The sequence below is a fragment of the Lethenteron reissneri genome, chromosome 20 (assembly GCF_015708825.2).
Source record: "Lethenteron reissneri isolate LAM-NWPU_2019-01 chromosome 20, ASM1570882v1, whole genome shotgun sequence".
Classification (NCBI taxonomy): Eukaryota; Metazoa; Chordata; class Hyperoartia; order Petromyzontiformes; family Petromyzontidae; genus Lethenteron; species Lethenteron reissneri.
In genome coordinates, this window is record NC_083798.1 from 11303887 (window position 1) to 11321072 (window position 17186).

At 50.5% G+C, this 17186-nt stretch overlaps 1 protein-coding gene across 3 annotated transcripts in view; it reads left to right on the plus strand.

Annotated features, from left to right (window-relative positions):
• Positions 1-6994: 6994 nt before the first annotated feature.
• Positions 6995-17186, plus strand: part of LOC133344754 (aryl hydrocarbon receptor-like) — a 49488-nt gene continuing 39296 nt past the window's right edge. The window contains exons 1-2 of one of the 3 annotated variants that reach the window (XM_061554884.1): positions 6995-7542; positions 14498-14685. In XM_061554884.1, the coding sequence (XP_061410868.1) occupies positions 7319-7542; positions 14498-14685 (412 nt within the window). In that variant the 5' untranslated portion in view covers positions 6995-7318. Of the gene's footprint in view, positions 7543-9054; positions 9166-11114; positions 11291-14497; positions 14686-17186 lie in introns of those variants that run through there. The other 2 variants (XM_061554886.1, XM_061554885.1) reach the window with 2 other exon arrangements.

A 17186-nucleotide genomic window follows, 5' to 3' on the forward strand; every position in this document is an offset into this window, starting at 1 on the left:
GGCAGGAGTCGGGGGGTTGGCGGGTGGGGTTGATGAGATAACCGCGAGCCCGCGCCCTTCCAAAGATCCGTCCGCAGTAATAATCACCGTTCCATCTCCGCGGGCTTGGAACGGCACAAGGCCGCACGAGCTGAACAGATACACGTGGCTCGCGCGCCACCGCAGCCAGCGACAGTGGCTGAAGCTTCACGCGTGGATTCCCTCGACACGTGACCCCCCCCCCCTCCTCCTCCAGGTGTCTGCCTCTTCTCGTCTCTGTGTCTCTGCGTGTCTCTGTATAGTGGGGAGCGGTGGCGCAGTGGTTCGCGCGCTGCCCTACCGAGTCCGGCGACCCGAGTTTGACACCCGTGGCCACGACCATGAACAGTGGCAGCGAATATTTGGACCGGTCCCGGGGCTTACCCCTTAAAGGTGGACTCAGCCTAAACAAAAATGTATACCTGGCGCTGTGAGTATACGTCAGCGCTGGGGAGACAAAGGCGACCGGGCGCGGCGCTGGTCACCCACCTCCTCCCTGCGCCGCTAACAGCACTTGCCCCAACAGCCTGCTAGAGGCTGTCCGTGGGGATGGGGGGGGGGTGATCTTCGTCGCGAGTGTGGGGCGCGTGTCTCCCCTGCGCGTGGTGGTTGCCTCTGGGGCTGCAGCACAGGCCTCCCCTAGGTCGACTCAGCCCCAAATTAGTACATTGTGCGGTGTGTAAATATCGCCAATAGGGAGACAAAGGCGGCCGGGCGTGGTGTTGGCCACCCACCCCCTCGTGTGCCGTGCCTGACTTTATAGGTGCTTGCTAACAGCACTTGCCCTACAGTCTGTTAAGGCTATACGGGGGATCTTTGTCTTTGTGTGTGTATGTGTGTGTATGTGTGTGTATGTATGTGTGTATGTATGTGGAACTTCTTGCGCACCGTATGTAGCCAACCGTGCTAATCGGGAAGGACAACAAACTAAACACAAAATAGCAGTTTTAAAGGAATGAGTTTTCATTCTCGATTTAAAAGTGCATAGCTCCCAGCGGCTTCCTAATATCGGTAGGGAAGAGCGTTCCAGACGGCCGCAGAGGCGCATCCAAGGACACGCGTATCCATATTCACCCTAAATTATCGTTGTACAATACATTCCAATAACCCAATGGACAGGTCTCTATATGAATACAGGGCACATTGAAGACAAAGCCAGGCGAGATGGATGTGTCGTGCAACGTTCATTCGGACCGTTCCGGCTGAAGTTCAGCACTCGTGTTATGCAACTGCGCAGATTATAGCGGTCGAGCGGCACAGCTGCCCCGCGTGTGTTCTTCGGGCTGTCCCGCCGTGTCATGCGCTATGATGCCCGACGTTTCGCTCCACGTGCTTGAAGCTTAAATCTGGAACTGAATCGACCCGCGGCACTAACTAGAAAACACTTCAAAGGGCAACAACAAGCACCGAGAGCCATTAGGCACTTCGCATTGACACTCCCCTCCTTCCCCACAGAAATAAAACAAAGACAAAGATCCCCCGTATAGCCTTACCAGGCCGTTGGGGCAAGTGCTGTTAGCGAGTAGCACCTATGAAGGCACACGAGGGGCACACACACACCCTCTGTGTGTGTATAGGCGTGTGTATGCTTTTGCGCCAAAGTAAATATGCTCTGTGTATATTAAATCGTAAAAGTGTTTGTCCTTTGTGGACTGTCTCGGTGTTTATATCTCTTTTACGGGGGGCGGTGGCGCAGTGGTTAGCGCGCTGCGCTACGAACCCGGACACCTGAGTTCGCTTCCCTGCCACGGCTAACTTCCGATGCGCACGGTTGGCTACGTGCTGTGCGAAAGAAGTTCGACAAACATACAGTGGGCGAAGGGTAATCTGATCTGGTACAGGGACCCCCCCCCCCCCTCGTCACCGCACCACACACACCGGGTCACGTGGTCACGACATCCCCCCATTAACCGCCTTCATCCAGCAGTGGATTGAGGAAGTTGCTGTTTATACGTGTACATGAATACACACTCAACTTAGCCCCAAACTAATACCGACCTTGTGCGATGTGTAAACGTTTCAAAAGGTGGCCGGACACACCTTCACGTGTCATACTGGCCTCCATAGGTGCTACTCGCTAACAGCACTTGTCCCAACAGTCTGTTAGGCTATAAGGGGGATCATTGCCCTGTATATGTGTATATAAAGATATGTGTGCGCGTGTGAGCGGTAGTGTAGCGATTAGCGTGCTGTGCTATGAGCCCGGCGACCCGAGTTCAATTCCTGCTGACGGCCAACACTGGTGACGATTATTTGAAACGGTCCTGGGCCTCCCCTAGGTTGACTCAGCCTCAAATGAGTACCTGGTGCGGTGTGTAAACATCGTCACTGGGGAGACAAAGGCGGCCGTGCGTGGTGCTGGCCACACACCCCCTCGTGTGCCGTTCCGGCCTTCATAGGTGCTCACTAACAGCACTTGCCCCTACAGTCTGTTATGGCTATACGGGGGTCTTTGTCCTAAATAGCAAATGCAACGGCAAACACATTCGGTATTGGGTGCCAGTTTCACAGCGCAAAGCTACCGCGGTGGGGACTGTATCTTCTCTGGGGTACAAAGAGAGGTTTTGTGGGGTGAACTTTCATGCGTATTTTCTAAAATCTACAATGCCAGAAAACAATGGCACATTTGCCAGGGAAGTTCAACGTTGGACTTCTTTCGCACCGTACGTAGCTGCGGAGGAGGAGGGATAACACACTGAACAAAAAGCAGTTCTAAAGAAATTAGTTTTCAATCTCGATTTAAAAGCGCAAAGCTCCAGTGGCCCTCTATTAAAGGGCCATTCCCCGAAACGTTAGCGTACTATATACAGTAAATGCATACAGTCTTGGGGCGGTGTTAATGGTGAGGGGAGTGAGAGTTTTTATTTTATTTTAAATGTATTTGTCGTGAGTTATTATTGTAAAAAGCTCGCATCTAGTCCATTAATTGTGTTAAAATTGTGTCCCAACACCCAGGACCGGTTGAGAAATTCGTCAACAAGACTCAAAAATTCCTCAACAAGACTAATTTTTGATCGGGTTCTGCATTCAGATGTTTTGGTCAATTTCAATAACACATTTAAATGCATTTCCACTGCACGATTATCTCCCCCTAATGACGTTAATGAAGTCAACATGCATCTCCCCTTCTCTAATGAGCTTTCTACAAGTACCAAGGCCACTAGCGGGAGTGGCTTTTTGTTGTTGTTGTTGTCATCCAAACAGTTTTTGCGTTGGGCCCTAAACATCGACCATTAGAACAAATTAATCAACTTCCTGGCTTTGTACAGCCTCAGTAATTAATCTCAGCCCTGCCAACTTAAGCGCACCGAGATAATGACGTTATTCTTTTTTTAAGTTTTTAACTCATTTTTTATTTCACAAAAGTGCATACACAATACAAATTTTTTTATTTTGTTTCAAGAATGCATAATCGAATCTTATCTTGGGCGTTTTCCTTCATGAAACATGTTTACTGTTATACTACAAACAACGACACATAACATGCAGAGTAAAAACACACAAAAACAAATGACGTGTGAGTTAAAGGAAGGAGTAAAGGAGTGACATGCTAAGAGACACACGTGGGACAACGAACACAGCATTCACCGCATAGGGAAACAAACCAAACCACATACATACATAAATATCCTTACATATACACAGCAAATACAAAGATCCCCCACAGGCTGAACGAGCAAATGCTGTTAGCGAGCGCCTATGAAGGCCGGCACAGCGAATTAGGGGGTGGGTGGCCAGCACCACGTCCGGCCGCCTTTGTCTCCCCAGTGGCGAGGCTCAGGGATCGGTTCACTGATGTTAGCCGTGACGGGGGATTACTAAAATTAATATAGCCCGGTTCGTACAGCAGTGGGATATTCACTCAAATGTACATTTATACATGCGTACACTTACACAAAGACATGCATATGTACACGCATACACATGCACGTACACACACACGTGTATGTCACCACATACACGAAGACGTAAACCCACAGTCACACGTAAATACACACAAACATAGAAATAACGCTGAACTTCTTTCGCTTCATCGGAGCATATATCTGCATACACGCATACCCTGGCAGCCGAAATGTCCCCCACGTTAGAGCCTTCGAACAGTTTGTCGAGGCAACAGCGAGCACCTATCAAGGCCACGAGGGGAGCTTGGCTGGCCAACGCCGCCTTTGTCTCCCCAGTGCTGATGTTTCATCAGTGCACCGGGTACTCAGTTACAAGTCTGAGTCGCATACGGACGGGACATCCCACGGCGTGTGTGTCAACTCTGAAGGGTCAGGCGTTCTGCATGGATGTTGGGGTTGTCTCAACAGTCTGACGCATTTGTCTGGAATGTTTTTGTTTGTATGTGTACACAAACACACATATACACAAACAACATATACATAAACATACACATATATACATAAACACACAAACACACGTACACATAAACATACACAACATACACACAAACATACACAAACATACATATACATAAACACACACAAGCACATTGAAACACACGTAAGCATAAACATAGTACATACCATACATACATAAACATACATAAACACGTATATACATAAACACACATACATAAACACACATACACGAACATACATAAACATACATAAACAACTATATATACATAGACCCACACACACATATCTAGACAGGCACACACACACATATACATAAGCTAAACACAACAAAAAGCGTCCCCTGTGTAGCCGGCCAGTGGTGTCAGCGAGCACCTATTAAGGCCGGCACGACGCACGAAGAGAGAGGGGTGTGGCTAGAGCAACGCACGACCACCTTTGTCTCCCTCGGGCTGAAGTTACTCGTCGCGACCGGGTGTGCTCGTTTAAGGCTGAGTCGACGTAAAAGAAAAGCCTGGAGAATGGGTTCAGATGTGACTCGTCACGGGACTGGACTCCAACTCAGATCACCGGATTCGTAGCGCCGTAGCCTTACCGCAAAACCGTCGCCATCCATATACATACCTAGGACAAAGACGCCCCGTATAGCCTGTGCAGACTGTCGGGGCAAGTGCTATTAGCGAGCCATCTATGAAGGCTGGAACGGCACACGAGGTGGGTGGCCAGCACCACGCCCGAGCGCCTTTGTCTTCCCAGTGGCGATGTTTAGTACACACCGCACCAGGTACTCATTTGACACTGAGTCGACCTAGGGAAGGCCCGGGACCGGTTCAGATATTCATCACTGGTGTTGGCCGTGAGCGCGAATCGAACTCGGGCCACCGTATTCGTAGCACAGCGCGCTAACCGCTACACGACCGCTCCCCGCTCTACACGTAAACACGCTCACACACACACACTGACACACACACAGACCTGCGTTGCTCGGCTTTGCTGAGTGAGACGCCGCAGAAGGCGGTGCGCAGGGAGAGAGCCGATCTCGCCTTGGCACGACGTGTCTCAGGGTCACTGGCCGTGACCTCACCACGCAGCGGCAAGCGGCGAGAGGCACCGTGACCTCGTCACCCAATGCCCCCGTGAATCAATGCCCAGTGACCCCGTCCACGTCGCTTCTACCCCCCCACCGCCCCACCAACTCTTTACGCATCCACGGTGTTGGCAGTGAACGCGATTGTGTGGGTGGTGGATGAACGCGGTGGTTTGTAATTGTCAGTGGGTTGACACGTGCTGTGCGAACCCGCTGGACTCCGTATGAACCGTCATACATTTATTTAGACGTTTTATATATGCACGTACAAAAACATGATACGTACATTAAATGGGTATAATAATAAGACATTAAATTTAGATTTAAAGCTTTCGTGACTGCAGGGATTCATCTTCTTAGTTCTTTCGGTAAAGTCACGTAGAATGGAAATAATTATTTTATTATGTTTTATTTTTATTATTTTATTATTTCCATTCTATGTGACTTTACCGAAAGAACCAAGAACATAAGACATTACTTAAGAACAATTTTTTTACGAAATTGTAATATTGCGATTGCATATTAGGTACTATAAATAGAATTTCCAACTGTGCTCTGTGTTGCACGGATTATTTTCTATATTTAATAGAAAATCCGTTATCGTCCGTAGTCAGAGATTAAGGACTACTGATCTCAACGGACACTCCGCTTGCCCATGAACACAAGGTCACGTGCAGGCTTCGTCTCTGCGGTGCATCATTAATGAGCTCATTGTGACTCTATTTGGGAATAATGAACGCTTCCATACACACATCACCGATTACGCAACACCACACTCAAACACGGGGAATTATGTATATATTTATATGAATGATGATAACATTATTTACATAATTATAATGCCATCTGAACAATATTTACATGCGCATTGTCGATCAACGGCGACATTAAACACAGATTACAATGAAGCGTACGAACGCCACCACAAATAACCTATAACGAGTTTAAAGAACGCATGGCTCTCCGTTCAGAAGTTACCAACCGCATTTGGTGGTTGTTCTTGTTGCGACTAACACTAACGACAGCACACGCAGTATACAAGTTCCCTTCTCGCTACAGCTCACGCTGCTGTCACGCCTGAGCCATCGCGAGGGAGTGAGTAGCAGCAGCATCACGAACGCTGGGGATTCTCCTCCATCGCTGGCGGCGCGCTCCCCAGACAAGGCGCGCCACGCCATCGTTGCTGGCCGGTTGACACCTCGAGCACCACCTCTGGTGGCGGTGGTGGTGGTGGCCTCTCTCTCAAAACGGGGGGTCCACCACCCCTGTTCCACCCGCACCCCACTGTCGGCCACACCAAGTGCACGATTCCACCCCTGGCCGGGGTTAGCGCGCTGGGGCGCGGCTCAGACTCGCGGAAGAGAATCCCGCGTCACGTTCACGCGCGCCCACGTGAGCGACCGCGCTGCCGGGGTGAGCGCGCCTCGGCTCTCCTCCTCCTTCGCGTCCTCCGCCCCCTGTGCAGCCGCCGCCGCGGCCGCCTCCTCCTCCTCCCCCGTCTCTCCTCCTCCTCCCTGAGCCCCCCCCCCCGTCCTTAGCCTGTCTGCGCGGAGCCGCCTTCGTGGCGAAGCCCCATCGCGCCGTGCACTGCGTGCGCCATCGCGGCCTCGCCTCCGCCGTCGCCGCCTTTAAATCCGCCAGCGTCACAACTTGAGACACCCGAATAAGCCTACGATCCTCTCTCTCTCTCTCTACCTGCCTGTTTGCCTTTCTCTCAGCCGTCAGCTCCTCCGCCGCCGTTCGAGCCTCGCCTCGCTGCTGAGCCGTGAGAGTCGCCGAGAGTCGCGGAACGAGGGACCCGCCTCGGGGAACCCGCGGGGTCCGTGACGCCACAGACCCCGCGCAGGGGTTCATGCTGGCGCTCAGCCCCGCAGACGCTAGCATGGAGCAAGGATTCCTCCCCCCGTCGTCTCACGCCAGGATGCCGAGAGACGGCTGCGCTCTCTCCCCGGGGCCACCGCTCGCGCCCTGGGCCTCGGGCCCCCCTGCGTCCCCCCACCAACTCGCGGCCTCCAGCATGGGGGGCTCCGGGGGGCTGTACGCGGGAAAAAAGCGCAAGAAACCCGTGATACGAAGGTAACCGCGAGACATTGATGCGGGGGGCGTGGGGGGGGGGGTCGGTTTCACGGGAGTTCTCTTGGCCAGTGGCGTAGCTATTGCGTGTGCAGGCGGTGCAACTGCACCGGTGCCTACGGGGCCAGAGGGAGGTCCCAAGGACCGGCCACTGAAGTGGAAGAGTAATGCATTGGACAGCAGCCCCCCACCGTCCTCCCCGTGTCATGCCTCGCAGTAGGAGGAGGCACGCGCCAGACGACCCTAACGCCATTGCGCCGTCGGTGTTTACCGCAGTCGAGAGATGGTCTTTCTCGTCAGGGTTTACCCCAATTCCACACATCTTCTGATATCAATAGACGATCGTTGAGTGAGTGAGTGATGGACATTATAATTCTGTGCCGGAATGTTTACGGAGCTCCAAAAAGTTGGCACGGGCATTATAACTCGAATAATATATATTTTTAAAAACTTTAAAAGTTGGACACTCTTGAAAAAATTAAAAGGTTCGGTCCGAATTTTTAATTGCTTCAACCACTCGTGATACACGCTGCAAAGTAGACGCAGTCTGTGGGGTGTGACGCTGAATCAGAGAGGAGAAAGCGTTCACGTGCAACTGACTTTCCTTAATTCAACAACACTGGGAATTTAACACGAAGTCGGCTTTTGCGATCAATATTATCCATAAGAGAGTTTTTGGGTCAGATCGCGTAAATATAATAAATATATAACCGGTGGTGCTGTACTCGTAAATAATTGCCACGTTTTGTTTACGTGACAAAAACATACCAATTGGCTGTGTCGGGTGGTGGCGGGTTTAACGACACACTTTATATTTACGCGATCTAACCCCCTTAAAAAAACCTTTATTATAGATAACACTGGTAATTATTGCCCCCAAATGATCAAACAATGACCCTGATATGATAATAATAATGATCATCATCATTGTAATTTCAAACATCTGTGCCCCTTTTATAAACTATTCGCTCAGCGCACCCACCCGCTGCCCTGTGAGCCCTGCGGTAGCCCACCGGAGAAGCTAAACCCTTTGCATATTGTGTGTCTGTTTCGAGGGTCCATTTAACAAAACTCCGTAGGAGGTTTTTTTTTGCGGTATAATACGCGCCGTGCATAGATTTAAACGAAATACACTGGGACCATTCGCAACAGACAACAACAACCACCGCAACGTACATTCCATTCGCCAGCTTCCATTCGCTCAAGATATATATTGCATAGTACCCTTTGAAAATCCACTGCTGGATGAAATGGCCTCATTAGGCAGTGCCCGTCGCGGTGGGGAGGGCGAGTAGGTGGGGGTGGGGGGATGTTTGACCATATTTAACCACGCATGCCAGTGGCCGGTTGGTGGAGGAAGAGATTTGTCGCTGACCCAGTGCGCCGATGATGCAACTGCATCGACGGCCCATGGACCGGGGGGGGGGGGTGAATTAGTTAAGGGGTTCATCTTGAATTCATCGCAATCAGGGTCCATGGCAGTAGCGCTGCGCCACTCATTTCTCCTCCACGTGCTTCTCAAGTGCTCTTCATGCTCGGTGTTAACCGTGAGCAGAAATCGCGAACTTAGGCTCGCTGGCATCAGTGCAGCGTGCTAACCACTGCGCCACCGCTCCACACCTCCGGGTGAATTGATATAAGTACGGTATATAGAGAGCATGCAATATGAGCGTGGGAACCGAAAACGGCTGATATTGATAATGAAATGTAATACTAATAATGATTTAAACTTCGTAAGCACATTTCACCCGGCGGTCGCAGGCTACTGTGCAGATCTAAAAAAAAAGCAGAACTAAATTTAATCACACAAATACAAAAAAACCCGCGGTTAAAACCAACACACACACACTAGGAGCTGCTCCCCGAGTCCGTGAGACCCTAAGCGCAGCGTCAGGAGGGGGGGGGGGCCCTAGCAGTTGTCTCCCGCACACCCCGGCAGCAGGCACGCAGCGCGCACTCAGTCTCGTGGGGCAAATGAAGGGGAGGAGGAATTGGGTTCGGATCGCCAATCCACTCGCGACGAGACTTCACTGCTGGATGAGTTGCTCCCTCCCCACGCCGTGTCAGTCACGGGTGGGTGCGTCGGTGGGGGGGGGGGGTCGACCACACTTCCACCGTCACATTGGTCAGTTGCCGACTGGTGAATCGGCGTTGGTGGTGAAGAGCAAGACCGGTGGAGAGATATCGATGCTGGCAGTGGCACGGAATGTAACTCGGATCGGCTGCCGGATTTGTCGCTCAAGATACTTGCGTCACCGCTCCACGCGTGCAGAGCAACACAGGAGGGGACGCGAACAGAACATTGGTTTCGGATCATCGCGTGTTGAAACGAAGCACACGAATAAGACGCGAATCGAATGGGCGAAACGCGACGGGTACGTTGGTGAGGAATGGCAGGCAAATGAGGGAACGTCGTGGAGAGGACGAACGCCGCCGCGGAGATGGAGCGATGCGATTAGTTTCAAGTGCTGGAGTGAGATGGAATGTGGAATTGCAGGGCCGCGAGGAGCGGCGATGGCGTGGGTAGGAGGCGTTGATACGACAGCGGATAGAGACAGTGGATGACGACGATGCGTGTGAGGCTCAGAGATATGCCAATCGCGGTGGGGTTCCACTCGTGTACAGTACGTGGCACGTGCTGTGTGAAGAAACGCAACACGTGCACGCGCGCGCACACACGTGTCGCATGTCGTGCACGCTGAATCGACGTGTTAAGCACGCCAGATGCACACGCGTGTACCGTCGTGTCTTCTCGTTGCTCCGTCTCTCTCTCCCCTTGCATCTCTATCCCCGTCTCTGTTCCTCCATCTGTTTATCTCTCCCCTTGCCGATGTCTCCGCGAGCTTCTCTCTCCCCCCGTGTATATCTCTCGCTCTCTCCACGTCTCTCCACACGTGCGCACCTCCCTGTTCGCTAATCGTTGAAAAACAAAATGCACAATCATGTCCCCGACTTTTCCTTGATCCACTCCGAGCTGAACTGTGCGCGACTCTTCTAAATTCCGTCGCCTCCACCGCGGAGGGGACAAACACACGAATGCCGTGGTCGAAGGTTATCTTATCGCGCGCGCCGCAGTGTCTGTGATGGTCTGCGCGCAATGCGGGAGTTTTACGATCCCAGCGGTGGCGATGGTGCTGGTGGTGGTTTTCTGCGCCACTCAATCCAGGAGCAAAATTTGATGCGAATAAGGGTGGTGACGGTGCTGATGGTACTGGTTTCGTGCGTCACTCAATCTCGGAGCGAAATTCGATGAGAGCGGCGGTGGTGATGGTGCTGATGGTGCTGGTTTCCTGCACCACTCAATCTCGGAGCGAAATTCGATGCGAGTGGCGGTGGTCATGGTGCTGGTTTCTTGCACCACTCAATCTCGGAGCAAAATTCGAAACCAGTGGAGGCAGCGGCCACGCCACAACAACAACAACGGTCATCGCAGCGTAGCCGTTGGCTTTACGCGCCAGACAACAACACGAGTTATGACAATGAAATCGTGAATGCAGTCGTGCCGTGCGACTCGTGTTGATGCGATGGGCAATTAAAGCACGCGTTAAATCATCCCGCTTCTGCGTTGCGGAGTTCTGTGCTTGCGTATGCTGGCAGCAAGGAATGTTCAGGGGCTTCGTGCGAGCGTCGGGGTCTGCTGGCCACGGACGAGAGGGCTTCACAAGAGCGCCCGTGTGGTTTTGCTGTTCCTCCTCCATTGAGGAAGCGCAGACTTGCCGTGGGCGACTCTACGCTCTGTAGTTTACCGTTGGTACGGCTACTTTATTACACACAATGGACAGGAAGGACAAGATCAATGGGCTCGCATAATGCGCATGCATCATGTACGTTGACTCAAGAGCGCAGAAGGGTGGTCACCACGTCTACGCCTCTAAGGAACGAGGCAGGTGGACTTCTCCACGAATCTGGCTATCGCCTGATGAAGCCGGTTGTAATTACTGGCGAAACGTCGTACTCAGATTGTAAATGTTGTGGTTTGGCTCTCCAACACACCGGTTAGTGCTGTACTAGTGACGAATTGGCCACGTTCTGTTTACGTGACAACCCTTACTAGTTGGCTGTGTCGGGTGGTGGCGGGTTTTAACGACACAATCGCATTAATTGTACCGAATGTACAGCAACATCTGTGTGTCTCTATGGCTTTACTGTGTGGTCCATAGTTTGGGTTGTACGGCCACAATCGTAACACTGCGGCTTGAGTATTTTAATTAGTTTATTTTATTTACGAATGAGATGTTGTGAGTCGGCCATTGCAGAGGTACACAGTTTGGTTACAAAGCTGTTCTTCATCAGACGCCATCAACGCTCAAAACCGCTGTCAACTTCACGACCCCAGCAGCGCAATTCGAGTTTACATCTACCGCAGCGTTGTCATCGCATCGAGAGGAGCGTTGTTCATGAGCGATCAAAACACAAAATGAAACCCCACAAAATACCAGCAATAGTATCCGCATATGATCGATTAATCGGCCACGCTTGTCCATATTTCATTTCACAGAGCTCCGTGGTCGTCGCTTCTTGTACATATATATGTAAAATAAAACACGTGGGTCGTGTTTTTTGTTGCTGTTGCTCTGGAGAGCGGAAGATCGACAATCGATGTTCGGTCGCTCCGCCGTCGATGGCAGTGTGAGGCTTCTACTCTCAGCAGCTCGCGTGAAAGGCCCTGCCACCTTACGTGGAAGTGATTACACGATCACGGGACCCTTTCTCGCCAGCATCAAAGCATGCAAAAATAAAAATAGGTTTTTTACCCTTTCTGGTATTAAAGTAGGAGGTGATAAGATGTTCAAACGCCAAATAGAAACCCTTTTGCGAGGAATCAAGTTACTACATTGACCAGACGCAGTACTACTTGTGGTGAACATGCAAACTAACACGGCTCTGATGCGATTATATATTTGTGGCATTGTGTTTGTGCTGTTCGCTTTTGGCGTTGGTCTCTGGCCTGACACTGGTCGTGAGACTAGGCCACAAAGAAGGCAGCTGTCTCTGGTGTAGGCCAATCAGTCAAAGACGATGCATCAGATGTTGCAAGGCCGTAGCCTTGGAGTCAACATTGGGGGGGACCAAATCTTCCAGAAAAAAAAATCTCAATTTTAAAACTCATTTCCTGCCTAAAATATTTTTCAAAAATCACTAACACGCACGTAAGATGGATTTATTTTTTACAATAATATCTAATAGTGTATTGTATTGCATTGCTCTGTTTTTTATTTTTTCACCTTTTCTTGTTTCATGGTATGTAACGGCAAATATTAAGGATTAATAAAGTACAACCATAACCACAATCATATAAACAGAAATATTTTTTACAGCAATATATTTGGGGGGGGGGACATTTTGAGCATATTTGAATATGTGTCCCCTCCCAATATATATTATAATTACGGCCTTGAGATAATGATCAGAGCAAATTTGTTTGCATGTTCACCAAGTACTGTGTTTGTTAATGCTGTACTTGTTTTTACATCTTAACACCTATTTATTGACAGAAAGGGTAAAAAAAAACAATTCTTATATTTTCATGATTTACAGTCTTGCCTCGATTTACGTCTTCCCTCCTTTTACGTCATTTCGCAAGTACGTAGTCACTTTATTATCAACACCGCTACCCGATTCGCGTCGCCTCGACCCCACACACGCACACTCACGTCGTCGCTGACAGCAGCTTCCGCCCTTTCTCTAGTATCCGTCGCCTCCACCCATTTGACCCTGTACAACCGCTTCGATTGACGTCGTTTCGACGTTCGTTCGTCGAACATTCATTTCAGGAACGCATCACCTGCACCTACACCGGGGCATCGCTGGAATACACTTCAACTTTTCCGCATGTCACGTGAAGTTGGGAGCTTTAAGATGTTGTTGTTGAGTGCAACCTGCCACTTCGTCTGTGTCTCCACGTGTTCGTAGATAGTGCAGAGTGGTTATTTTCGGTGTCACGTTTTGCTGTCACTTGAAAATCAACACCCTGCGTGTGTGTGTGTGAAGATTTACATGCACAAATGTGTGTGTGCCTATGTAACCCTGGTGCGGGGAGTGGTGGTATAACGGTTAGCACGCTGCACTACGAACCTGGCGACTCGAGTTCGATTCCCGCTCGCGGCCAACACCAGTGACAATTATCAGAAACGGTCCTGGGCCTCTCCTAGGTCGACTCAGGCTCAAATGAGTACCTGGTGCGGTGTGTAAACATCGCCACGAGGTAGACAAAGGCGGCATGTGCCATGCCGGCCTTCATAGGTGCTCGCTAACAGAAGTTACACACGTCTGTAAGTGTATAACATGCATAATTACCCACCCGTGTGTGTAAATATGCATAGTTACATACGTGTGTACATGTACATAGCAAGCAGCGTTACACGTGTGTATATGCACGTGCTTAGTTACACACTTGTGTGTGCAGGGTTACATGTACACGTGTTTGTGCATGCATATCGACGGATAAATACGTGTGCGTAGCAATGCATGCGCACACGTCTGTGTAATCCTGCAAGTATGAAATACAATTGAGAGTCTGTGTGTGTGTGCAGCTTTACACAAACACACTAAGATCAAGATCCCTCATTTAACCGTTACGGACCTAGGAAAAGTGGCACGGCAATGGCGATGTTTACCCCCTGCACCAGGTACTCATTTGAGGCTGAGTCGACCTAGGGAAGCCCCAGTAGCAGTTGAGATAATCGTCTCTGGTGTTGGTCGTGAGCGTAAATGAAACACCGGGTCGCCGGGTTCGTAGCGCAGCGCGCTAAACTTCGGTGACTCAGTCTCAAATGTGTACCTGCTGTGGTGTATAACGCACAATGTATTTACAAAGACACAAATCCCCCTATAGCCGATAGCTTGAAGCGACTTTTGGGGCAAGCGCTGTTAGCGAGCACCGAGCGTATACACACACACATTCACGCGTGTAACCCTGCACAACACCCCCCCCCCCCCATTCGTGTGCACCTCGCAGCCCCAAGGCGGAAGTGGTGGTGCCCAAGAAGACGAATCCTTCCAAGCGGCACCGGGACCGCCTCAACGCGGAGATGGAGCGCCTGGCCGGGATGTTGCCCTTCCCTCCGGACGTCATCTCCAAGCTGGACAAGCTCTCCATCCTGAGGCTCAGCGTCAGCTTCCTGCGGACCAAGAGCTTCTTCGGCGGTCAGTGAAGACCTACGCGGGTTTCACATTCCTTACCGAGTCATATTTTAGCGTCTGCGGTCAGAGCGAGAGGTATGCTGCTCGTGGTGGGCCAAGTGTGAGAAAATGCATTCTGGGTCGCTGGTAGACTGTGGCTGTGGTCACTACCAGTCTGGATGTGGTGTGCCGGGTCTGGAAATATTTTCCGGGTTTCTGACAGACTGGATTAAGGCACGTCGTTTGAAAGCCACATCTAGGGTAACAGGGTATACTGGATATGGTGTGCCGGGTGTGGGATTTGTTTACGAGTCGCTCAGCCGGACAGACCCAGCTGATAAAGATCCGCGCGCGCTGAAGACGCAACGGGCGTCCGCGTAGTTGGCGGATTAATAACGCAGCGTCCTCGAAGCACATCCTACTTGGATGAACAAAGTCATTTTCCATTTTCCCCGCAGAGGGGATAGGGAGGGAGTGAGGGGATTTGAGAGGAAGGGCCCAACTCGCTAAGCCAGAGCATTTGTAAGATAAATTAGCAACGCTTAGCAGAGGAACACGTCATTGGCTTTGCCCTGCAAAGGAAAACAACATGTAGGACGGGGACGTTTCGGGCATTCACCCTTCTTCAGGGCAGAGAGGTAGAGTCCAGAGAAGTTTTACTCACTCATAGTTGGAGATTGAACCCTTCCCATTGGTCGTGCATACACGTACGGCAGCGGGCGGCCGTCACTCCCCACCGCCGGCCTTCCCAACCCACTCGTTCGCGCATGCGCAGTTGAGCGAACGGTGCGCCGATGAGATTGAGCGAGCTCGAAAGAGGCGGCCCGGGTGGGACACGTCGGTAGAGGGGGGCGATGGCCGATGGTCAAGACCAAGGATGGAGTGGCAGCCCACAGAGGGAACGCGTCCGAGGGCACGTCCACCGTGACGGCATTGCGTGGCCTCGAGGGATGCGGTGGCGAATTGGGAAGGCCCTCATCCATTGGTCATGGCTGATGACGATGAACGTTTTGGGGCAATGGTCCTCCATCAGAGGTGCTCTCTCTCTCAATACCGCGGTGAGGCAATGAACGTGCCACAGTCAACCCTGCATTCGCTCGCAGCATCTATAATTCATTTATAAATTAGAAAACATTCTGAATTATTCACGAACGCAATAGTACATAGTTTTAAACCGAGCGCACGGTGAATATTTTGCTGATCGCAAACAATGTTTTGATCATACTGATGCAATAGGTTTCATTGTGCCAATTTGAGAAGCGAGATTAAAGCAGTCGATTCTGTTGGCTAGGATGATGATGATGAGTAATATATATAATTATTTATCTTCACGATTGCATAATCGTAACCTTCGAGTGCAGCGCTCGACCCCGTGGGACACGTGATGCCCTTCCTTGTGTAGCCGCCGCTGCTCAGATCCCGGGCTCCAATCCAGGTCTCAGCCGCCTGTGATTAGACTGCGTTCCCAAGTGTCGTGAGCTGATGGTCCCAGGCCTGTCACTGGTGGTTTACATCGAGACCAATAGACTCACATGGAGACCCTTAGACTCACAAATAGACCCACAGACTAATATAGAGACCCGTAGACTCCCACAGAGACCCGTATAGACGCATATACTCACATAGAGACTTAAAAAGAGACCCATAGACTCGCATACACTGAGATGTAATTAAGCTGGGTTCTCAAGTGAAGTGAGTTTATGGTCTCGGCATGCATGACGTAGCTGCTCGGGTTAAGCAGCTCGATCATGGCACCTTGGTTTTCTTACTTTGATACTGCCAAAAGAGGTGCCATGATATAACTGCTCAGCCCGAGCTATACATGCTCTGATACGTACATTGTCTTTGGGCTGTTCGCCTTCTGGCGTTCTCTGATCTGCCACTGGTGAGACCAGGTCATAAATAAGGCTGTAGCCAATTAGTTTCAAAGACAATGCCATCTATTTTCAGAGCATGTTTTTGTTTGCGTGTTTTGGCACAGGTACGTGTTGTTAATGCAGACTTGATGCCTTGCAAAAGGTATCTTATTGGTGTTTGACCATCTCAACACCGTTTAACACGTAGGCTTTCGCGACCTATATCATCCATAATAGAGGTTTTTGGGTCAGATCGCGTAAATATATAAATGTGTCATTAAAACCCCACCACCACCCGACACAGCCAACTAGTAAGGGTTGTCACGTAAACAGAACGTGGCCAATTCGTCACTAGGACAGCACGCTGGTGTGTTGGAGAGCCAAGCCACAACATTTAGAATCTGAGTACGACGTTTCGCTAGTAATTACAACTAGCTTCATCAGGCGACAGCCAGATTTGTGGAGAAGTCGAAATGTTTTGTTCCTTGCACAATGATGGGGGGGGGGGGGGGGGATGACTGAGGCAACGTACATTATGCATGTGCACTATGCGAGCCCTTTGAACTTGTCCTTCCTGTCTATTGTGTTTAATAAAATAGCCCTACCAACGGTAATCCCTATTGAAGTACGCTGCCCTTTGTAGGCATGCATTTAAATAATTTATTATTT